Source organism: Cygnus atratus, chromosome 3, assembly GCF_013377495.2.
Source record: "Cygnus atratus isolate AKBS03 ecotype Queensland, Australia chromosome 3, CAtr_DNAZoo_HiC_assembly, whole genome shotgun sequence".
Lineage (NCBI taxonomy): Eukaryota > Metazoa > Chordata > Aves > Anseriformes > Anatidae > Cygnus > Cygnus atratus.
Window position 1 is genome coordinate 61,541,086 of NC_066364.1, and position 25,363 is coordinate 61,566,448.

A 25,363-nucleotide genomic window follows, 5' to 3' on the forward strand; every position below is an offset into this window, starting at 1 on the left:
TTTCAAACTTGCAAACAGCACTGCTGCATTCCTCTAGCCCCATGTGGAAAGGACTGCTAAAATTAGGGTACTGAGGGCAAAAGTATCATGAATTCTACAAAACACAATGCCATCTGATTTTTATATTCATTTGCCTATGTAAAACCTGTTATTATTAAGGGCATAAACAATAAGATACGCTGCTAAAAAAAAGCCACAGAAGAGGAAAAGGCCATGTTATTTATCCCACTATTGATTGTCATTCTCCTATTCACTAGGAAATTGCCAGCTGCAAGCTCTGCTGAGTTCCACTTTGGATTTGAAGCAGAATTTAAATTTCCTGTGCATGAAGGGAAGTTCATATGCTTAATAACTCACAATCCTTATTCTTAAAGCAATGACTGCATTTTGGAAATTAAGTAAACCTGTTAGTTTTATGATCTGAAATCTGAAGCACAAGCTGCTAAACCTCTAACAGACCTATGCTATGTGGATTAAAATTGTATAGCTGAAGCAGTTTCCAAACCAAGACGTCTCACCTGTCCTTGTAGCCACGATAGCTGGTCTTTATTTGTTAACCAGTCCCTACAAAGCCTATTATCAGCCTAGTAAGGACAAAGTAAGAGCATTCTTTAGTGCAGTGTGCTGAAAGATGATACACATTTCCTCCACAAAATCTCTTCCTAAAGACCGATATTAGATTGGTTATATTCATCTGATACGGAATCCCGTATCTCCGAATTCTTCTAGTCCCCTTTCTCCCTGTAAAGTTTCTGGTGGATACAAAGGACTTTGGCAAACTTGCAACAACAGATTATAATCCTACAGCTGAATTTGTAACTACCAAATTGCCTGGTACATTCTTTTGATGAATATTATTGCTTGCAGGCAGGGATGCCTGCACTCTGTATCAATCAGATCCCAAACTACTGTCACTACAGTAAGGACTCTGCCCAGAGCAAAAGTACTAGTAAGCGCATCAAAAACTGACCTCGTCTACTGCTATCGTGTAAGTAGGGAAGCAAAGGTAGGTTAACACTAGTGTGCAGAAAATACAGATATACTGCCCAAATCAGGGCCATTGCTGAAAATATTAAGGAAAATGTACTGATAGCTGAAAGGAATGTTTACACGCTATGAAATACCTTTTTAGGAATCTGAGTGCACCTGCTCAAGTAAAGTTAACTCAAACTGAAATATAAGCAGTGATATGCCACATGCAGCAAGCCTACTTGTTTTACCTAAATTAAACTCTAAAAGCTACCAGGATTCTCCTCAAAAATACTGTAAGGTAAACAAACAGAGAAGAACCATTTAACATAAACAGCGTAAACAAAAGAACAAATTAGTATGGAACGGTGACAAACTACTTCAGACTGAAAACTAGAAGACCTAAAGCAGCACTCTGCTACTTCAGCAGTAGTATTCCACCTCTAGGCTCTTTTACAGGTGCAGTGACATTCTCAAACCGTTTTCCAACAGAGTCATTTGTGAAACCTACACTACATTTGTGAAAACTACGCCAGTGTTCAGATGGAGCTTGATCATTCTATATGAAACTTTATACAGCAGGGGTTTCTGCAACAGAGATCAACAGGACTCAATAGCCCAAAACATCCTTTCTGGTCCTATGTTCCCTCTTATACTACAGACAAGCCTCTTAACAGAACGTAACGTTTGCAAATGAACTACACACTAAAAAAATCCCACACCTACAAACACAAAACACGTGCACATACAAGTGGTTTCTAAATAGACTAAATTCTAAGTACAGAAACACTTTCAGAACAGATATTTTACAATAGCAAGGTTTACCCTGTCATACTGAAATCATAATTTGCTATGTGGTAAGCTTTGCTTTTGTCTGGGAACCACATAAAAATATTTTTTATTGTTATTCTCATAGGCTGAACCTACGTGAAAATAACATAAGTCAGAATAAAACACAAATAGAAACTCATTGGTCTATGCAAATATTTCAGTTTGTGCTCTAATGTGCTATTTCAGGCACTGTTCATTTACGTTCTCCTCAAACTTGCAACAAAAATTCTAAGCAGTACTGTATCATGTTGTCTGCATACAAAAACATTTATCCTTTAATGGCACAAGTACAAAAGCTGAAGTATTGACTACCTGGAAAGTAGGTCTTCACTGTCCTACCTTGTAAGCAATCAAAATGCTGCCACAGAAGAATGACCAGTACTAATTCTTAGGAAGCACTTATGTTTCACGTGTTCTGATTCCGGCTGACTCAGCCTTGATTCGTTATTCATGTAACCCTTTCATGTTTCCATGATCCCTTCTTTCTCTGGCGTTCTAAGATGTCCTCCCCATCTTCACTCTTACCAACAGTTTGCTTCCTAAGCAACCCAGAAGGTAATAACCATTCACTGCTTCCTCTTTGCATCTCCAGAGTTTCTAAACTGCTTTCTAAATATATCTGGCTATCTCACACCTTGACTTAAGGAATTCCCTGAATTTCCAATTTCTATACCTTCTGAATGTCTATCTATCCTTCTGCCAAATATTTCTTTGCCTCTTGATTGATTGCCCTGCTATCTCAAGACACAAGACTTTATTACTTTCACATGAAAGGAATATTTACCACAGCTGAAAAGCAATACTGAGGGTACAGGAACTTCATTATAAAAAACGCGTATGAGTACATATTATGCTACATCACAGATTCACAGAATGATAGAACGGTTTGGGTTGGAAGGGACCTTAAAGACCATATAATTCCAACATCCACAGCCCCCCCCCATGGGCAGGGACACCTCCCACTAAACCAGGTTGCCCAAAGCCCCATCCAGCCTGGCCTTGAACACCTCCAGGGATGGGGCATCCACAGCTTCTCTGGGCAACCTATGCCAGTGTCTCACCACCCTCAGAGTAAAGAATTTCTTCCTAATATCTATACTAAGCCTACCCTCTTTTAGTTTAAAGCCATTATCTCTTGTCCTGCCACCACACTCCCTGACAAAGAGTCCCTCTCCAGCTTTCCTGTAGGCCACCTTTAGGTACTTGAAAGATGCAATGTGGTCTCCCCAGAGCCTTCTCTTCTCCAAGCTGCACAACCCCAACTCCCTCAGTCTGTCTTCACAGGAGAGGTGCTCCAGCTCTTTGATCATCTTCATGGCCCTCCTCTGGACTCATTCTAATACATTCATGTCCTCAGTAAATTTGCAGATGACACCAAGTTGAGGTGAAGCATCGGTCTTATGGAGGGTATGAAGGCCCTGAAGAGGTTGGATTGATGGGGCAGAGGCCAAAGGAATGAGGTTCAACAGGGCTAAGTGCCGGGTCCTGCACTTTGGTCACAATAACCCCATGCAACGTGACAGGCTTGGGGCAGAGTGGCTCAAAAGCTGTGCAGAGGAAAAGGATCTGGGGGTGCTGATTGATGCTCGCCTGAACATGAGCCGGCAGTGTGCCCAGGTGGCCAAGAAGGCCAATGGCATCCTGGCTTGTATCAGCAATAGTGTAGCCAGCAGGACCAGGGAGGTGATCGTCCCCCTGTACTCTGCTCTGGTGAGGCCGCACCTCGAGTACTGTGTTCAGCTTTGGGCCCCTCCCTACAAGCAGGACATCGAAGCCCTTCTCTGGACACGCTCCAGGGCCACGAAGCTGGTGCAGGGCCTGGAACGCAAGTCCTGTGAGGAGCGGCTGAGGGAACTGGGGTTGTTTAGTCTGGAGAAGAGGAGGCTCAGGGGAGACCTTATTGCTCTCTACAGATAACTGAAAGGAAGGTGTGGGGAGTTGGGGGTCAGCCTCTTCTCGCAGATAACTACTGATAGGACTACAGGGAATGGCTTCAAGTTGCACCAGGGGAGGTTTAGGTTGGAAATTAGGAGACATTTCTTCTCAGAAAGAGCAGTCAGGCATTGGAACGGGTTGGTCAGGGAGGTGGTGGAGTCACCGTCCCTGGGGGTGTTCAAGGAAAGGTTGGACGTGGTACTTAGGGACATGGTTTAGTGGGTGTCAGTGTAGTATGGTTGGACCAGATGTTCTTGTAAGTCTTTTCCAACCTTAACAATTCTATGATTTTGTGATTCTTGTGTTCGGTGCCCCAGAGCTGAACACAGAGCTCCAAGTGGGGCCTCACAAGAGCAGAGAAAAGGGGGAGAATCACCTCCCTCGCCCTGCTGGCCACGCTGCTTTTGATGCAGCCCAGAATATGGCAGGCTTTCTGGGCTGCAAGTGCACATTGCCAGATCACACTGAGCTTCTCATCAACCAACACCTCCAGGTCTTTCTCATTAGGGCTTCTTTCAATCCATTCTCTGCCCTGCCTGCATTTGTGCTTGGGATTGCCCTATCCCAGATGTATGACCTTGCTCTTGGCCTTGTTGAACTTTGGTAAGAATGAGCTCTAGCATAGCACTTCTTGTTGGCTCCTCTATCACTGGGAGAAGGAAGTTATCATCAATGCAATCATCTGCATAATGACAGTATATTGCAAGTTATTTATAAAGTCTTAAGCCACGAACCTGTTGATATTATACACTGGTTATAAATAATCTGAAAGAAGATGCAAGTTAGTTTTAAAGATAGTGGAGACCGAAAATCTGGAGACCAAAGATACATTAAGTGACAGCATAAGCTTAAAAGAAAAAACACCTAGCAATGTATGTACACATTATTTTCATATATGTTGCTAAATCACCCTCTCCTTTACAGAAGTTAACATTAGATACAAATGACTGTTATATGGCTTATATTCCACGCATACTTTTAAATTGGTGGAAAAAAGTTACAACTGCAGACAACATCACGATACCTTGTCATCAGGCAGCACATGCCAGATAGACACAGTCTTCTCCTCAGCTTCACTGTTGATGGAGAGATATGAGGGTTGATAGATTTTTGTTGGTTCCAATATTAAAACCTTGTAGAAAATAAAATGCAAGAGTTAGTAACAAATGTAAAATTTATGAAGTATTAAAATCTTTTAAAACTACTTCTGTAGTCATGCTAGAGCAAGAAAAACAGGGGAAACAGGATGAATGATAGAGTTTTAGGTACTGGGCTAGTTTAGTGTGGCTCACAGTAACTTAAGATAAAAAATGCCAATTTTTTAAAATTAAGATACATGCTATGAGTGACGTGTAATTTTCCAAGTGAGTTCTCTGACAGCCATCAGATTTAGAAAACCTTCTGTCACAAGTCCTTCCATTGCAATGCCATTCGAGAACATATCTCCCATGTAGACAAGATTCAGGGTGTACCTTAATTATCTTTGGTAGAAGTACATTTGGGTAAATTTGAAAACATACATTAGCCTAGAGTTAGAATGAACTGCTTTTGATTTAGACCAATGTGAACCACAGTAGCCAGATTAAATGATTTTCTCATAAGCAACAAGCATCACTGCAAGAGGCTGACAGCTAAAGATTACAGAAAACCTCCTAGAATAAAACTAAAACTAGAAACATTATGTAAAAGAGATGGGATACAATACATCAAGATTAAGTCTAACATAGCCACTTGGTAAATGAAGCCAATCTGCTACTTTAATAATGAATTACATCCAGATCTACACCCTGTAAGGGAAAAAGTCAACAAAGCTCGGCTATTTGAAGAAGTGTGGTTTCTTATTAAAACTGTTTATGTATTTATTTTAGATTTTCAGAGGTAAAAATCTGATGTCTAAAGTGACAAATCTGTAGTGCCTGTGTGGAAGGTATTCTCATTCTGAATAATGAGAAGTATTATATTAATTCATGAAGACGCTACTCTATCTTCCACCAAACTGATTTTGGGAGTTCAAAGAATTGCTTTAGAAAGTAATGAATGATTGGAAAGAGCCATCAGTCAAATCTAAGTCCCAGCAGCTTCTACAGAGTCAATGAGCACATGGACAAACTGAAAGAAGCACAAGGCCAAATTTTGAAAGGCACTGAGGCATTTAATTGTGTAAATGGATGTCCAGTGGAATTTCAAATGTGTCTATCTGCATCTCTAGACAGAGTTTTTAAAATCTGATTTAGACCATTTCATGAACTAAGGTCGTTAGGCTACAGCCTACTTGCTATACAAGCCACATCATTTCTTCCTCTAATTGCTGCAAAGAGAATTATGACACCAATGCTACCAGCCAGGAGACCAACTGCCAGCTAAGTGACTACCAATGCCCAAAGTCCTTATGTTTAAGCTCCAAGACTTTCTAAAAGAAGATGATTTTTACTTTGTAAACATAGTTATTTGTAAGTGTAAAGAAGTTACTATGTTTCATTTTGTTGACTTTTTGCATGGTATGGTTTTGCTTTTGAATAGGCACAATTTTTATATATATATATATATATATTTTTTTTTTTTTTAACAAGAGATGACATCTGTCAGCAACACCAGAACAGTTTCCTGTACAGGTTTTCAAATACAATCAAACTCTGTGGTCACTGAGTGTGTCTTTTGGCTCTTGCTATTACTATGAGCATTTTGTGTTTTGATATTAATAAGAAAAGAAATTATTTGTCTTGGACTGTTCTGTAAGTCAGAGAATATTTAAGTATTTAGTTGTGACATTTTGTCATCAAAATCATAAGACTGGGCTCTGTTCTTTTTAAAAAGAGAGGATTCAAAATATTTTGTTTCTCTGCAAAACTTTAGGCTCATTCTCCTCAGAGAAGCAGAAAGAGACTCCCTAGAGTGTTCCATGTTGCTTTCATTTCACTGTCTCAGTCCATTGCTGTTCAATACTACATTCTTCCTTATCATTTATTATCCCATTTACAACCTGAAGCCAGAAGAACTGTACAAAACAAGTATGCACTTCAAGTATCTTGGGGGGTAATAGCGACTATTTAAAACAAAAAGCTGTATTTGCTAATAGGTAGCTAAAAGGAATATCCAAGACATTATTTCCTCATCGTATATCATTAATATATAGAGGCAAAGAACTTTTTACAGCACATTGTACAACGCTAAGGTATCTAATGAAAATATTTCACCAGAGTATTTGTGGAAGAAATCAGAAATATACACAAGTTATAGTGCAGCATTACTGAAATATGTTGTTTGGTAGCTGAAAAAAAGATTTGTCTGTTTAGTCTGATTTTTACCTCTACTAGATTTTTAAGCTCTAACAGAGCACATGCTTAGTTGGCAACAGGATATGCGAAGCCTGTTGAGTCAAAGAAAGACTGGAATTAAATGTCTTTTCTTCAAAATGTATCTTAATATAGTATCACCTGGAATGCATTGCAAAGTTTTGTTTTAGAAGCATACCCATTGGTAGCAAACACTAAATATCTATTTTGACTCTCAGTACTTTATTGGAACACACTGTGCAATCCCATTGTAGCCATGTGAAATCGATTAAGACAGTCTAATATGCAGGCCAAATGCATTTCTTCTGGACAAGCAGTTTATTGTCTGGGAACCTACGAACAAGCAGTGTTTTGTATTCATTTCCTTCATGTCACAATTAAAAACAAACAAAAAACACACTTACTGGAAATCTAACTACAGTCACATCTGTCTTTGTGGCTTCAACAAGGAAGTCCATCCAGAAGTCCACAAGTTCCTGTTTGGCCATATGTTGTTCAGGATTCAGTTTCTTAAAATGCTGATATATCAAAATAGTCTCTACGATAGACTTCAGGTACCTGTGATCATTCAAGCATACACAATAAATAAAATACAGTTTGCAAATAATAATGTCTATCCTTAATTATAACTGAAGCACCCACCACTGCAACACCAAGGCAGTCAGTACAATTTCGGTTCTCTACGACTGCTTTCAATAATAGCATTTCCTCATTTAGAACTGGAAACACAGCAGCTACATTATTAATCTGAAATACAGATGAGTTCTGGGACAAAACTTCCTGCATATATTCCTGATTGTTTATACTGTCTACTATCCTAAACCATAAAAGCTTCCTGAAATACCTAAATCCTCCGCCTACGGACCAAAATGTGCCCATGTCCAACTTGTTTCTATAGTAAATCAAGCTCAAATGATAGTATAGTATATAAAAGTATATAAAATATTATATGATAAAATAATATGTAAATAGTATATAAAGATAGTAAACCAACCTCAAATGATAGCTCAAAAAAATAGTGCACTAGTTTAACTTTCTACACTATTCTGTTTTCTGTATAGCATCTGCTCTGGCAGTTGTTTAATTCAGATTTTTGAAGCACAGCGCTTCTGGAATTGATTACCCTATGAAGACAACAACAATTATGCTAAACAGCCTTTTTGGAATTACTGGGGAAAGGACAACAGCAGTGCTGAATGTCTCTCGAGTGCAGCTCATCCCTCTCTCCAATATTCTCCTTCGCAGGGTTAGTTTATGGGGCTCCTCATCATGTTGTTTTCTTTGGGCGTTTTTGAAAAAAGTTGCAAACAGCCTTGGGCATTTTTTTTTAAATGAAAACAACTGAAATGAGATATATATGCCTAAAGAGGATTTATCACAGCTACCACGTTATCGCTATTAGACTATTCAATGAAAATTTATTTATAGGCTATATACAAGAAGATATAATGCAAATTCAGAGGGCCTCTTGGGAACAGTTCCATAGCTATACCTTGTCCAATTCTCCCTCTTAGATTGTGTGGATATCTTGCATAAGGTACTGTATCTACTTCCCTTTACACTGGGGCACTCTACCGAACAGCAGGCAACAGACTGAGAAGGAATTGCTCACAGGAGAAATTTTCTGAAGCACAAATGAGCATGCTGTTTTTCTCAGAGTTTAATCCACAGGCTTAAATCCCAAAGGAACTGGGTACATAAAATCCTGACAAACAGGCATTCATAAACTCCAGAAAACTCTACCAGGAGATTCCTAGAGTGCTATCCAGCTCCTCAGTAAAACATGCATATAGTAAAAATGGGAAGTGTTGTATATAAACATGCTCTGAACAGCTTTTAACAACGTATTTGGTCAGAAAAATCAGAGTTCTCCATTTCAACAGTTTCTTACATTATATCAGTAAGTTCAGGATTTCCATGTCTTAGCATAAATAGATTCCCCTCTGATCAGCTTCTGGAGACAGACTTTTCTACCTTTATACAAAGGCAAAAATACATAAGGCTGCAATACAGGAAGCCTTGATTGGTAGAGTGACAACTTGAGTCAGAAAGAAATCTTGGTTCTTCCCAGCTAACAGGCCTGTAGTCTTTGAGTAAGCATCTGGTCCCTACTTGCTGCCCACATCCAAAGCAGAACAGGTGCCAGAAGCCTGCACTGCAGTTAGAACACACATCTTTTGGCCTCTGCATAACAGAAATTAAGTCTACAGGGCTGCCTTTAACCTCTAGATATATATCCTTTCCATTATTTGCAAATAACCTTTCCATTAATTGGACTTTAATCTTAATTCTTCTCAATTATAATAAGATCAACTTGCACCAGATAGCTCATTCGTATTCAAGTTCATAAAATAGCTGATATGTGCAATAACCATGAAAGTATTCCAAGGTACATCCATGCCCCTTTAGCCAACCTGTCTGCACTCCCAGAAATATTCAGACAATTATGACTAAACCCACATACCCCTACCACCAGGCCAATGGTGAATCTGTCCTTCTCAGCCACCAAAACAGAGCCATATCATATCTATCCATGAGTGAAGGGAAAAGAGGAAGAGAGTCCCCCATCTAGGTAAAGTGCAATGAAACTCCACACAGACTAGCAAAATCTGTCAGTTAAATACAATGCTGACTGTGATAGCTGAAGGAGTCCAATGTTTTAAAATACAGTAATGTATACGATCTTACTTATCACCTTACCATGCTGGTGCCTTTAGCTTAAACAGCTTTTCTGAAGCCTGGATCACTCTTATGTGGTCATTAGCCAACATACTGGCCCCCAAGAAAGATCCTACTTCCCAATAGCTCTGCAGTTTCTCCAAGCTCCCCTTTTTACCAAGCAGGCTGCTGATCTTTACCCCTGTAGTAAAAAAAAATAATAGGTCACAGGAATGTATTAATGTACTTTTAAAATAACCATTTCCCCGATTCGAAATCTATTCATTACTTAAGTTACTGCAGCCTCTTCATTTCAAATGAAATAAGATGGAAAATATACTTACCAGTTAACGTTATATGCCTTCCAAACACCCTAAGCGGTAGCAGATTTTTATTTCCCCTCCCCCTCTTCCTAAAGGCTTCTCAAGAAAGGAAATTTAAGACATCACTGTCAGGACAAGGCCACAGTTAGATTACCTACGTTCTTGCAGGGACCTCATCTGTAAAGGTAAATTGGGGCCTTAGGCTACACAACATAGCTGCAAAAACTTAACAGATGCTGAATAAGGCACCTATTACGTTTTTTTCTGCTGTTGTTGTTTGTGGTTTTTCTTTTTTTTTTTTTTTTTTGACTTACAAGCCCCAAGCCCCAAACTTACCTTTATAGACAAGGTCCCATGCAGAAGGAACAGATGATCCACTGGCCTTCTTCCAGCAGTGATGTTCTTTTAATTGCCGCAAGTCCTACCCCAATGAAAGACATCTATTAATATTCATAAGTCCCTCAGCAACTCAAGATTATGGAGAGCCTCAGGTCTTATTTTGACTTGCTAAGTTTTCTGAAAGTTACAAGTTTCCCTGTGGTCTTCAGGAAGATTTTTAGATCACATTAGCTACTGCATATTTATAGCAAACATGAGATAGGCTACACCATCCCCTGCAAACAAAATAATTTCCAGCTTGTTAGACAAGCCTCTTCATCACAGTAGCCCACTTATTGACTTTTCCCACACTACTCAACTACGGCAGTTTCCCTCCCACATCACCTGCCATTGTCCTTGATATTCACAGCTGAGTATTCACAACAAGTTTCAATGCAACTGACCTGTATTTTTTCCCCTTAACTTTCCTTAAGTAGCTAGCAGACTATATTTCATTCTGGAAGGCAGCAATAAATCTCATCGAAATAGATATTATTACATTAACTAGATTTCAGACAACAAAATCCATTTTGTTTCCTGCTGTTGTTTATATGTTTATGTTCTCAACCCCAGACAATAAATGGATACAATTTTACACTTTGAATACAAGAAGTCTATAGTCTATTTCATGCCTGTATTTCACTTTGTGCTCCCTTGCTAACAAGTTGTCATGCCTGAGTAACATACAGAACAAAGTAATACTTCAGTGTAATTTAAAGTATTATTTGTTTGCTTCTTAGGGAAAGAAGTTTATTTATTCCTGAGGAGAAAACATGGAATTCCAAGTTTATGGCCTTCTCTTATGATTTCTCTAACTTATTTTAATCTCATCATCTTTAAAAGTTTGAGAGTGTAAGAACATCCAGGCAAAGTCAAGACATTCTCTCCTTTTTTGATAAACTTCACATTCACAAAAGCAAAACCAACAACAAAAAAGCATCAGCTGAATTCCAGCACATTTTATCAGATACTTTTTTGCCTTAAAAATGAGAAAAAATACAGAAGCCATTAATGCCAGAATAGCCATTAATGCCATGAATATACCCACAGCTGCAAAGAAAATAATATACAGTAACAAGATACTACCAGTTAAACATTACTATGAAGGCTTCATAAATAAACTGCTTTCCTTGCTCAAATATTGACAGAACAATTCATATTGCTGGATCCTTTGTGTATCAAAGTTGCACAGTCTGCAGAGATCATTACTGCCAATGCAAAGCACTGTTTAAGTTTTTGTCTCAAATTTCTGTGATTTTATATGGTTAAGAAAACAACAGTGTTCAGAAAATATAATAATATACAATATTATTAATGTTTTAGTCGATCATTTCATTTTGAACTATTATTCTGGCAAGTATAGGTAGGAACTTTTAAAAGGCAATTTTTTGATCTGATGCAAATGGATAAAAAGTCTTTTGGTTACTGAAGTTATCCTTAGTTTTACCGGATTTATTAAATTATTGGCAATGTAACCAGATGTGAATTTTCTAATTACAGCCTCATACACCCTCTGAAGTGCTGTGAAGGACAATATCTTTCCTTAGCCTTTCCCAACCTACCCACATAATTTCCACTGGAACCTGGACTGAACTTCAGTCGGCTTGCTCTCACCCACTTCCTTATCTCCCTCCAGAAGACAGCCTTCCTGTAATTTTTATGTGCTATAATAATGCTACAGGTGGACACCAAGCTGAAAACACTGCCAGAAAGATCTAACTGCTGCTAATGAATGGTCTTACACACACAGATCAAGACAAGGAAGCGACCATCAGAAAAATAACATAAGCATTACAGATCCTTTGGACAGAAAATAAATCGCACAAAATCTGTGGTTTTGCTTACTTTTGTTTAAAAACATTAACATTAGTCCAAGGCAAAGACAACTCAAGTCAACTGACAAACCTCATTATATCAACGTGGACCACAGTCTTAACACCAAGAACTCAATGACCAATGATACACATGGGGTCTATACTGTACATGCATTTGAAATCTTCTTTCAACACAGCTAGATGAAGCTTATAGTATTTTGACAATACTTCCTATAACAAAATAATAAATATTAGACACTAGCAGATCCCTTACAGTACCTGAAGAGGGCCTACAGGAAAGATGGAGAGAGACTCTTTTACCAGGGACTGTAGTGAGAAGACAAGGGGTAACAGCTTCAAACTAAAAGAGGGTAGGTTTAGATTATATATTAGGAAGAAATTATTTACTGTGAGGGTGGTAAGGTACTGGCCTAGTGGAAGGTGTCCCTGCCCATGGCGGGTGGGGGGTGGAATCTGATGATCTTTTAAGGTCCCTTCTAACCCAAACCATTCTATGATCTATTATTCTTATATGATTCTATGATCATTGGAGGGATTGTCTGCTTTAAGGGTTTTAAGCAGACACCACCTAAGTATTTACATGAGAGACTGGCACACCAACATCTCATTAAAAAAACAAAACTAACTTCCAAACACCTACCAGATATTTCTCCTCTAAATCACATTCATCAGCCATGGATGGAACCTTAAGTAATAAGGAGCCTTAACTTCTGTACCATTCTCCACACTAACAGTAGGGCAAACACTGGATAAACTCACAAGATGACACCAAACATCTGATCCCTACAAATAACATACTTATGAAATCTGGCTAATCAGCTTGTCCAAATCTAGTTTTCCATAGTCTGTGTGCAACTGAATTTTCTTTAAAAGGGAAGGATTCAAATTAAACCACATAATAAATATAGTCCAGATGCACTACACCATCTGTAATTTAAAATCAAGTCAGCTGAGTGAATATTTGCAAATATTATGTAGAAAGCAAAATGTATATATTATTTTACCACCTACACTGACATGAATTCACATTTCAGTGTAGGAGATGAAAGCATTCTATCCAAGCCCCCCCCCAAATTCACCCACTTACAGAAGGGCAAATATGGTGGTTGGGGCAACTCTACACAGCCCATCACATCTAAAGTAGCTTCATTAAAGCAACTAAAACATAAAATTCCACTTCTATAATCTATATGGAAGTAACCATCTCAGAGCTTCATGCTCAAAAAAAATCTTCATCTAGAACTTTACTTCCAGAGATAAACTCCACACATAACTTCTAAACTAGTGCAGTGGCTCATTACAGACAGATCCTGTGGAATGACGAACATTGCTTCCTTCTGCTTGAAGGATTAAAAAAAGAATTTGCAATAAGTCAAGAATTATATAATTTAATGGAGAAAAATGCCAGTTAGAAAGTATATTTTACTACCTATTACAACTTTCAGTGCTCTCTCGTGACTTCCTTGAGACTTTGCGTTCTCCTCAAATACAGTAAAATCACAAAATCACAAACAAGACAGACCCCTTAATACAGAGGTTCAGGAAACCTCAGGAGAACATCTGAAGAGAAACATGATTCTTTCTCCTCTTAATCCACCCCAACATCAAGTCAAGTGTATTTTCACCACTGTAAGGATAGGCTCTTTGTATTTCCAAGCATTCCATAGGTGGGTTTTTTTGTTATTTTTTTTTTTTTTTTTTTTTTTTTTTAAAGACTGCTACCTAGAACTGGATTTTCCCTTCAACTGTTCCTTTTGGCTCACAAAAAAGACAGCACTGAAAAGAAGGACTGTCAGTTTTCGCTGAGCTCTGGTAACCTGTAGACTTTCAGCCCGGAACCGGGTCTTCATGACAGTGCACACCATCAATCAGGTGGGATTAACGGTGGTGCGAGAGACTAATTTAGATGTTCACATACTCAATATCAAAGCTTTCATACACAACCATTAGATTTTTTTTTCCCTTGTGACAGTGGGTGGTGTTATACTTTCACTAGAAAGCAATTTCACTGTGAATTTGCAAGCTATAATTACCAACTTTCCGAAGCTCAAAGGAAGTATCAAAGCAATGTCCAGCTGCCAGGAGGAGAACTGCGTAATTGATTCCTGACTGCAATGTTGGCTCTGACTCAAATGCCTTCTTGAACCTAGAAAAAACAAACATACAAGTTTACTTTCTAAATAATGCAATCTAATAGGTACATAATTATACTTTTAGGTACTTTAAGTGCTTATCTTCTGTTTACACAGCAAAAATCCATGGAAGGAAAAATATTTTACTGTTTTCCACACATGATTTTTGGCTATTATTTAGGAGTTTGTTACTTATAACATGCACTTGCTCCTCACACTTCTTTCCCTTCACACAAGTACAGACTACAGTCACCCACCCCAGTAAATTTATAGTCTCTTACTAGATTTGCAATTCTTCCATTGAGTTTAAAAGAAAATATTATCAACTTGTAATAGACCCGTTTCACAGTTTTATTTTTTAATAGGCTCTTTAATTTACTCTTAAATATATGGATTTTTGATAACTTGAAACTTTAGACTGATCTGCTCCAGTGACATACATGCATATCAAAATGCATAAGCACAGAAACACAAAAAACACACTTTGCGTTCAGCCATGATTTCAGCTACTCCAAGGTTTATTCTTTACTAACTTTGTATCACTAACTTTGTCCTCCTAAGTCTATTCACATAAGGAATGGACTACACTAGATTTGATTCTTCTCAAGAGGAAGTAAGCAAGAGAGTGAGGGAATAGCAGTGGTATTCACCTAGCTTAAATCTTGTCTTAAAAGAAGTCCAGGGGTGTCACACAAACAGAGCAGACTTAATCCCCATGCTAGTAATGTAAGTCTCGATGACAAAACAGAGGAAATCTACAGTGTTTTAAACTTGTTCTATTGAATAAGAACATAATTTGGTTTTATATATGCTCCCCTGTAAGAAGGTAAACGAAGCTAACATACGTGAGGTAGGGAGCACAATAGATGCAGTTAACACAACTGCACTATAATAAAAGGAATGAAGTTTATAATTACATTCAAAAGGAGAGGAAAAACCCAGGCAAACATACCGATTACAAAAATGAAGCATGTTGTACGATTAATACATAAGGAAGGAAAGCAAAAACTATACAAAACCTAAGGATTTGGCTTCCAGACCACACTTTGACATGAAAGCAAAATTATGATATTTTGATCCTAGCAGGCCCAATATATACCTTTTTTCCCTGCTCTAAAGCTCTGCTTTCTAAAACTGCAAGACAGGTTCCTCTTCAATCTGCTACATACATGCTCTTCCTATACTATAGCTCTGCCCACCTCCAAGAACTTAATCATTAGACAAGAGTCTAGCACTCCTTTAAAAAACCCTGCATAAGAATCTGAGCAGACAATTTCTTCTTTTCTTTCATCATCTGCCTTTCCTCTTCTGCTGTTAGTTACAAGAAAATAAGGAAGAAAACACATACAAAACATCTGTGGTCACTAAAACAACATACCATCACAAAAAATAAACCTAATAAAAAGCCACCCATGAAGCAGAAAGACCCTCACTGATTCTAAACAAATACAGTTGGAGGAGACCAGTTGGCTGGCATAATTGGTTTAGAGACAGGACAACTTTGGAAACTGGACTGCCTTTTCTCCCTTAGTGATCTTTCATGCTGTAATTGTCATGCACTATCAGGAAAGAGAGGAAAGATTGGCAGAATAATTGACAGAAAAGAAGAAAAAACCTTGAAAATAAGTACTGTTTGTTTCAATACAGGAGACTTCATGCTTCCGCCTATTCATTTTGCCACAAAATGTCTGATTTCTCGCATGACTACCCAAATTTCTCTAGTTCTAGGACAGATACATACCTCCTTTGCTTTTAAATTCTGAAGTTTTGTATCTCTAATGCACATCAAGCGGGAACATTTGTGCTGTAAACAATGTTAATCATACAGGCAAAAGAAATAGAGATGACCTTAGGCATACAAAATAGTCACTGCTTGCAGACACAATTGATGGAACAGCCCCACAAAAAGGATGCCTTTATTTATGCCATGTCATATACAGGCAATGAAAACAGCCATATACCCAAAAAATATGTGCTGTGACCCTCCCAGACTAAGAAACCAATTCATAGGATAATAAGACTGATTTCCTTTATTATGCTCAGTCCTTGGCTTCTTTATACTTAGACTGACAAGTACCATCCTCTAACACAATTTTTGCAACATGCATAAGAAAAAAACAATCAAAAAAAAACCAAATATAGACATGATGCTTCTCCCTTCCCCATAGTTGAAACTCATCTTTCTAGCCATCTACATGCTATCTGCACCAAGAAATACTAGTATCTTGGAACTCTGAAGTCTTATTTAAGTCTCCTGAATCCTTATAACCAAAAGCATAATTTTACATCTGTTGTGATCCTGTGCTGACATTCTTGAATCTGCCTTATATCCACAGTTTGCACAGCAATAATTTACAAACAAAAATTTAAAAAATCTGTACTAATTAATTTTGAACAGATGAAAACGTTCACACTTTCCAAATAACTCAAGTCATATCTGTTCACTGAACTGATTTAAATTCAGCAGGTGCAATTGGTGTGCTTTGTCAAACCCTAAGTATCACTGGAAGCACCTGTGCAGCACTGTGGAAAAGCAGTCAGGTTTAAAAATCTGCCTATAAAGCTAGAGGTTGGCTGAGCTGATGCAATTAAATTGCCATCAGGAAATTGAAGCTGACATTCAGGAAAATGTTGCAATGTGGACACTGAATTAGAGAGATAGCAGTAAGAAATTCTGAATAAAGACTTGACAGCATTGGTGAGTCTGATTTACACTGTCAACAAGCAACAAGAAAGTGACAGTTAATAATTAGTCTTTCATTTCTTGTCTCATATTTATATAAATGTCTTTTATTCTGCTTTTTAATTGTCATAAAAGCAAACTTACTGCTTTTTTTTTTTTTAAATAGGCTGAAGTACCTTCACATCACAGGCTGTTGCGAAACCAGTGGTTTGGTTCTGCTGCCAAATTCTTTTCTTATACAATTCACTATACTTCTCCTGCATCCTCATTTGTCTAAAACAGAGATAAGAACCCTTATCGCAACATAAACTAACACTACCATGGAGGCGTTGTTCCTGTATGCACCTTACTCCTGCCCCCGCTGTAGCACCGGTAGTAGCTCTGCTCCCTCCCAGGAGCCATCGGTTGGGTTATGGCTCAACCTTTCAGCCCCACCAAGCCTGCTGTATGACTAGCACTAGAACTCAAATCAGCATCTAAGGAAGTACAAACTAAAAGCAAGTGGATGGAACCTGTAGCAGATAGGCCAAATTCCAGCCTAACTGACACAACCTAGCCCTATGGCAGCAGGCCCACCAAGCAGTCTGTGTTGGGTCTTATTTGCCAGAGACTTCAGGGATTATTTTTAGGGGCTGACTTGTCAGCATCCCCACCCCACCCCACTGCAGGAGCTGCCAGCCTGTCCTTTTGCAAGCTTTTATGCCCGAATGCGATCATTGCACCTCGTCAAATAGATGAGCATCATGACTGATATACGTATCTATTAAAAGCTTGTTAAAGTGGCTATGTGAAATACCCTAGTAAGTAATTACCCCTATTAAACATATAATCTTTCTTAATTATGTTTGAAAATCTCAGTTTATCTGTTCTTAAACATATAAATGAAAAGTAAGAATGAGGAAAAAGCAAGATATACAACAGTAAATCTAAGTTCTATTTATTCTATTTAGCTCATGGTAATGTCTAGTATTTGTATACACAACTACTACAGTTTTCTTTTTACATTAATTCATGACATTAGCAAAATATTTTTTTTAAACAGTATCTCAAAAGTTGCTTATGAGCTTTGTCTTAGAGAAAATACAATTTTTCTTTAAAATTATGAAATGGGAAGGAGGGAAACAATACGTTGCTTACCTGTTATTTTAACATATTTTAAAAGTTCAGTAAGCTTTACAAAACTGTAAAGCATGACCAACAGTTAGGAATTGTACTTGCATTCTGAGACCATAAATGGTAAATAATAATATATAATCTTTTACCAAAGACAGCTCTAATCTGAAGATTACTGAAAAAAGTGATAAATGAGGAAAAGAGAAGCAAGCTTTCAGTTCTAAGCATTTACTTCAATAGGCAGCTGATGAGCACAGAACTAGGATCTGATGTGCAGTATTCTCTTTCTGAATTGTAATGAAGAAAAGCAGCTCATCCTGACAAAAGTCTAGGATGGCATCCAGTGCTGCCATTTCAAATATGTCTTTTGGGAATTGAAAGCCTGAGGGATAAGATAAGAGACAAAGAATACTTTTTTGAAAAAAAAGAAAAAAAAAACATATTCCACATTAAAGTTAGCATTTTGGTGCATTTCAGAAGCAATAACATAATACCTGCCTCTAAAATTATCATAAGAATGTCTAATCTAATGTGTGCTTCTTAGACTCTTGGTGGTACTACAGTCCACTGTAATATGAAAATATTAAATGGTGATGATGGGGTAATATTCCTTGTGAGCAAGGAAGTCAAAAAAGACAAAATGGTACATCCTAAGCATCAATGCAGATTTATACCTCAGCACCTTTAAGCTTACCTGGTAAATATCTATCAGATTGCAGATAGACCAATTGATTCAAGTCTGATTACTGTCTGGCCCAGATTCATAAGAATAATAAAGTAAGGAAGAGACTTCATATTTGACAGAGACCAAGAAAATATATTATTGTTTAAGGAATGTTTTCCCAAAGCTAAGGAAGGGACATAGACCAGGAAAACAGTACTCACCAGAACGTCCCTTTGTCCCTGCTTTCTATATCTATGAATCCAGATTCCAAAAACATGTCCTTGTAAATTCGACCAACCAGGCAGTACATATCTGAAGCTACTTGATCTTCCTGTTCTACCAAAGGAATCATAATTTCTAAAGCTTTCTGTCTGTCTCCAGGCAGATTTCGCCTATTAAAAATAAATATTTCAATTTAAAAAATGAAGTTATCAAGAAATACATTTTCATGACCATATTCGAATATATACTAAATTATATATTTAAAATTTGATTGTATTTGTTTATATGTTTTACCCATGTAAAATGTGCTCCTAGATGCAATGGGCTATTTTATAAATACTATTTTAAATCATGGGACACTTACAAAAAACTTCATAAAAGCCTCCCAAGCATGTTTTCTCACCCGTGAAGTATCAGCTAGAGCAAAGCAAAAGCAAGCCTCAAAAGCAATCCTTAGAAAGTAATACTTTCTTACAAAATGTAAAGATATAAACCCAGGTTTCATGTTTAAACTTTATTTCACAGTAATTCATACTTTAATGACAAAAGATTCCTTCTTGTGTTTATGATTTTTTAAGATACATTTTGAATGTGAAGCAAACAAAAAGAGCACAAATCAGATTGAATTCCCCTATAAGAGAAGGTTAGGAAGTGAAACCAATAAGGTAATATCAAAAATATTTCATACAAATAAACCACGTAACTGCAAGCATTAGACACTTCCTGGTGACTCAGTTTGGATACATACATCATTCAGTATCAAGAGTTTAGAATTGTTTTTACCTATTTGTGTGCTGAACAAGCAAATGACTCCTTTCTCAGCAAAAAAAACTATTCTTCTGTGGTTTCAGGAGAGGGTTTTTTGTTTATTTTTTGCTAGTTTTTATTTTATTTTGGAGAAGTTGCGTGCAGAATTTGAACAACTATCATTTGAATTGAGGGAATATACAAACATGTTTTTAGGTCTACTGACAGATTCTCATTTGATAGCGAAAAGGCTTTTAAAAAGTCTCTTAAAATCAAAAGTCACAGCTATCTTAAAGCACATACTACTTTATCAGAGATTTAATAATGGAATTTTCTTCCCTTTGCAGGAGCATATCAAATGCATGTCTGCACAGGCAGAGGAAATGTCAAATGAGAGGCCAGAGCATGTGTACTCTAAGCAATATGAGCTCATGAACGCAGTTCCAGAAGGAAGTGATGCGGAAGAATAGGCTTAAGTCAAGCTGAACTAGGTAACAGAGGAAGAACGAGTACTTGTATCAACAAAAAATAATTAAGAAAACAGAGCAAAAGCATTTCAGCAGACAGTATGAACACCTTTCCTGAGGAAAAAAACAAAACCAAAATACAATAGATGGTGCAAGTCCACGTGCTGGGCCAACCTCTATTGATGTTAGCCTGATAAGAATAAATCAAACCAAGTACCCTTCCTTCCCAACCTTCAGACCAGTCAAGTTCTAAGGAATGAGGAAAGTCTACTCAGACTACAGACTTGCAGTAGGCTCAAGTACTTCCAGAGTGGTGCAGCAAGACTGGTGCACTTAGCTGAGATGCACAAGTGCTCCCAGTCCCAGGCAGAGCAATCAAGTGCTCTCAGCTAAGCAAATAACCAAGTTCTTTGAGTCTGTGTTATTTTGGATTCCCTGCCAAATGATCACCTGACCATTTGTGGAAGGTTTGATTCCTTTTGTCTTCTCATTATGATCACTCAAGTAAAGCAACAGTCTGCAGCTTCATGTTTGCCAGCTGACTTTGATTAGAGAAGGGCTATTTTCAGAATGGAATTTCAGGTGGATAATCCTTCCAGTATCTTGTATTGACTAGCACTAACACAGATGAAAACAGTAGCTAGCTGAACTTAATGAGAATGAAAACATTAAGGCACAGCAGTGGTTTGTGATATGAGCCACTTATACTTTGCTGGTCTCCAGAGACAGAGGTCCCTACCTTTCTTTCTGCTTCCTCTACCACCACCAGTGTGTTCACACACTTTCTTAATTTGGGTCAGACTAATCCTAACTGAGCTGCTCTGTCCTTCTGTACTAGTGACCTAGATTAGAAGCAGGAGGAACAGCTTCTTCCACAGCAAATATTAACACGTGCAGAGTATTCCAGATCTGCTTTAGCTCAGGAAACATCCTCTATATTCCAGATACGGAGAAAGTTACAATTACCCCAAGTAATGTCTTCTTGGCATACATGTTTTTATGGCTGTCATTGACTGCAGGCTGTAAATTCATTTTGAAAAGGGGATGGGGAAATCAGACCTGAACTCCTTTGGAAGCACTATGTAGACCTCCTGTATGCCAGATACCCTCAAGGGCCACATCTTACAGTCTTCTCTATAAAAACGTACCTCCTGGTCTGCAAGATGAACCAACAAAACCAATGGAGTATAAGGGTCTGCCTGAAAAGGTTATACTACAGTTTTGCAACAGAATATATTTTTAGTGCCTGAGTCGACTAGCCAAATCCTGTTTTCAGAGGTGACTGCTGTAGAAAACAGTGACCTCGGGGGTCTAAACATGTTAAAAACCTGTTTGTTTTAAAACTGGGTTTACCTTTTCAACTAGTTGCCTATGACTTACTTTTGACATCACTTTGACACGATATGCAGTTTTCAGCCTCCTTGGCAAACCTGAATTACAATATTTGTTCTGCTTCTCTCACGAATTTTATCCGTGAGACAGTTTCTGTATCTGAGAATTTCAATGCCTGCTGAGACTGGGTCTGCTCTTCTAAATATCAACAGCACAATCTTCACTGTGACAACACCAAGAGATCAGAACATCTCTCATTTCCTCTGAAAAGTTCCCTTGTTAATGCCTTGCCTGACTGCCAGCATTCTAGAATTTCATTTTTAAAAATACGAAAATATATAGAAAAGTCAGGACATGGCTCCCATTTAAGCCAAGAAAGCAGTGGTTGTTGCTGCATGTGGTACATTTTGTGCATGTTTTCAGAGAACGTGAAAAATTGTCTATTACGGTAAAATCCTTTGATTAACACTTGATGAAAGCTTTCCTCCTGACTCTTGACAACAGGAGAACTCAGACTTAAATAAGAGCATGTCTAAGCCAGCACAAATGCTGCAACACTGCCACTCAAACAGCAACGTTAAGTGTACTTTACAGAGGTAAAACATTGGTAGTATTTGTTTGCTCGGATTTAGGTACTAAAACAGAAACCTCAAATATTGATGCAGCCCTATGGAAAGAAAAATCAGACGGTAAAGGAAAATGAATGTAATTTGACAGTATGAAAGGAAAACAAAGCTTAGATTGAACATGAAGCTCAGAGTCCCCAAAATCGCTTCAGTGAAAATCCTAGACCTGTGTAAATAGATTCCAGTGGAGACCTTTAACCAGGATTACCAACTATATGTGAAGTTTGTAGTACTGATTTACTAGTCAACAGCGGAAGGAAGGGTAGAGTCTTACCTGTTCAGTGCAAATGCATAATGAAATCTCACATGGTGGTGGGACGCCAAGTCAAAAGTAGGCAGTTTTTCTAAGGTTTTCACCAGTTTCACAATGGAATCATAATCCTTCCAAAAGAAGGGAATAATGAAGTTTTAAGTGGCTGTACCAAAGTACACCTATATAAGCTCCTCTTTGAGCTGCAGACCTGGTATTTCATACTGTGATGAATTTTTAGTTTGCTGTAAGTTATATGGATTTCAGTACTTTCAGTCTCAACCTGTAAATGGCTTGGCATCCAGAGATGTGAATACACACAGTATTTAGCATAGAAACACAATTTGGCCTCCTGCACTTAAATGTAGATCTATGGAAATTTCAGCACATATATTTCATGACTTAAGTTAGCTTCAGGGGCTGAACACAGAAGAGTTCCAGAACTCTTTAAAGCTTGAGACACAGTTAAAGAAAAAAACCTTCAAGATGATTAAGAAGCAACAATTGGATTACAATGTAAGTGATTACTAGCTCCACTCAGAGAAACTGCAATGTATATAAACATGTTATGTTGCCATGAGAAATATCATAAGCATGGTGACAAAGCACACACACAGTAAGAACACATACGTATCAATAGAAGAATGCTAACATAGCCGTTAAGTAGGACACAGCAAAGGCTGCTCATCAAATAGTAACACTGACACGGAGGAGTGAACAGAAGTGCAAAGGCACACTAGCGTATAGAAGTATAAAGGCATGCTATAAAACAACGTAACTAAAAGTAAAGTGGAAAAGAATGTGAAGATACCGTAAAGGATTTTTACTACCGTTTATTACTCAGAGTTTGTTAGCAAATCTGTGCAAACTACACTAGACATTCCACTAAGAATGAAATTTAATATATTTTTAAATGATTTTTGAGTATGGGATACATACCTGGATGTCTCTATAGGACAACAGCAAGTTTATTACAATGTCAGCAGACAAAACTTCAATATTATCCACTCGCTGCCGAATCCTTGCCAGCTCTGCTGCAAGCTCTTTGCCTGTGTAGAGGGTACGAGCCTTCCTGATGTCATTAAGAATGGATTCCCGGAAGTACTGGCTGGAGAGGAACAACATCACAGTGGCAATTTGGGACAGGTCCCTTGCATTTGCTTTTCTGGCCCTGCAACTCTACCACAGTACCTCTGTGGAACATTTATTAATAGAGCAGTATCAGTGTGGGGAGAGGTGGTCAAACTAAATTTTCATTATCAATTTGTCTCAACAAAAAAATCTCATCATCCTGAAAAACGAGCCTGACACTTATATTGCCAGCAGAAACATGAATTTTACAAAGGGGTACAAAAAGACAACTCACCTTGAACTGGCCTGTGCCACCTTCAAGAGCTGAATAAATCGATCCACCAAAGGTAAGCATATAGGCCCAAGCAGTGACTCAAAGCTGGGTTGCATCAGCTCTGTTAGTCCCTTCATAAAACTACTATCACAGCAGTACACCTTGTTATGTGGAGTTATCATATAAGGAACAAATGTGTAGTTACCAGTGCACATCTGTAAGAAAACAAGATGCAATGGTTAAGGCAGTTATGGTTTAGCAAGCCTAAACATAAAACAACTGCATATACCAAACACAAAATTACACTTGCTAAAGTCAAAGGGACAAAGATTTTACATATGGAGCCTAGGATTACATAAATTCAATTTTCATCTCAAACAATATACATCTGAAATGTATATCACAAACGTTAAAAACAATAACAAACTGCAACAGAAAAACTGAGAAAAACTAATCCACACATGAACTGCAAAACAGCTCAAATAATTTAGCCTAACAAAGACAAATGAAATTTTCTGCTACGTAGCAACCCTAAGCAGGATTTAAAACTATACATATTTCAGAATAATCACTTACAGAATGTCTTAGAATTGCCAAATTGTATTGATTTCCATATATCAATGTATGACAGATACTTTGCAAAAAAAATCATTTATCTTCCAGGAAAGAGGGAGACAAGGCGTCTGGTGCCTGTGGTATGTGAGTACAGATTTATGCCCCTAGAAAGCTTGCTGAACATTTGCGGTTCTGAAAGGTCCCAACTATAAAACAGCACATCATCAGAATCAGGAGGAGTGCTGGCATTTGGTTTTGAAGCTCAGACTCCACTACTGAAGTGGCAAGCAGCCCAGGAAGAAAGCGCAAGGAAACAATTCTTGAGATACATTTTGGCACCCCTGAATTATTTCTAAGGCTAACTACTTTCCAGTCAGCTTCTTCTGCCCTCCCAGAAGTCAATACAGCAATCAGGATCACTTCAGACACTCCTCTGGCAAGCTGCGCTCCGTGCAATGAAACAGCAGTGACTGGATAGTTTTCAAAAGCACAAAACCAGCTGCATGCACAAAGCATGCACTTTAATGCGTAAAATCAGATTTTTAAGATTTGGAAGGATTGAGGTACTCTAGACTGTATAAACATGCGTACATATTTGTCAGTAAAAATTAATTTGTGTACAGACCTGAGATTAGGTATGAACAGTGTAAGAATGATTTATTATTTTTTTTAATTACACCTGTTACACTATTAGATGCTCTCAAGAGTGAACAGACAAATATTTGACCCTGGTAAAGCCTAATATGCCCCACAGACAAAAGCAGAGAGGCAGTGATGAATTTACTGGAACTGGTTTCCGCAATTACAAGGCAAGGGTGGGCAGTGACTGGCACAGGAGCCGCTATTAAGCACAGGAAGACTATTTTTCAATTTATTTATTTATTTTTAATAATGAAGGAAAGAGGTTGGGAGGTCAGAGCCAAGAGAAAGGGTGAAGTAGCTACAGATATCCTCGGGCAAATATTTTACTTCCTAATGTTTATTCAGTGCATTAAAAATAAATTC

The 25,363-nt window shown here is 37.9% G+C and overlaps 1 protein-coding gene across 3 annotated transcripts in view; it reads right to left on the reverse strand.

The window, feature by feature from the left end:
* The window catches only part of MAP3K5 (mitogen-activated protein kinase kinase kinase 5), a 101,033-nt gene that overhangs the window by 35,416 nt on the left and 40,254 nt on the right, over positions 1-25,363 (reverse strand). For all 3 annotated transcript variants that reach the window (XM_050709533.1, XM_035538384.2, XM_050709534.1), the window contains 8 exons: positions 23,825-24,018; positions 23,398-23,566; positions 22,483-22,589; positions 19,036-19,206; positions 14,256-14,368; positions 9,729-9,888; positions 7,433-7,586; positions 4,760-4,867 (listed from right to left, as the gene is read on the reverse strand). In XM_050709533.1, the coding sequence (XP_050565490.1) occupies positions 4,760-4,867; positions 7,433-7,586; positions 9,729-9,888; positions 14,256-14,368; positions 19,036-19,206; positions 22,483-22,589; positions 23,398-23,566; positions 23,825-24,018 (1,176 nt within the window). The remainder of the gene's footprint in view (positions 1-4,759; positions 4,868-7,432; positions 7,587-9,728; positions 9,889-14,255; positions 14,369-19,035; positions 19,207-22,482; positions 22,590-23,397; positions 23,567-23,824; positions 24,019-25,363) is intronic.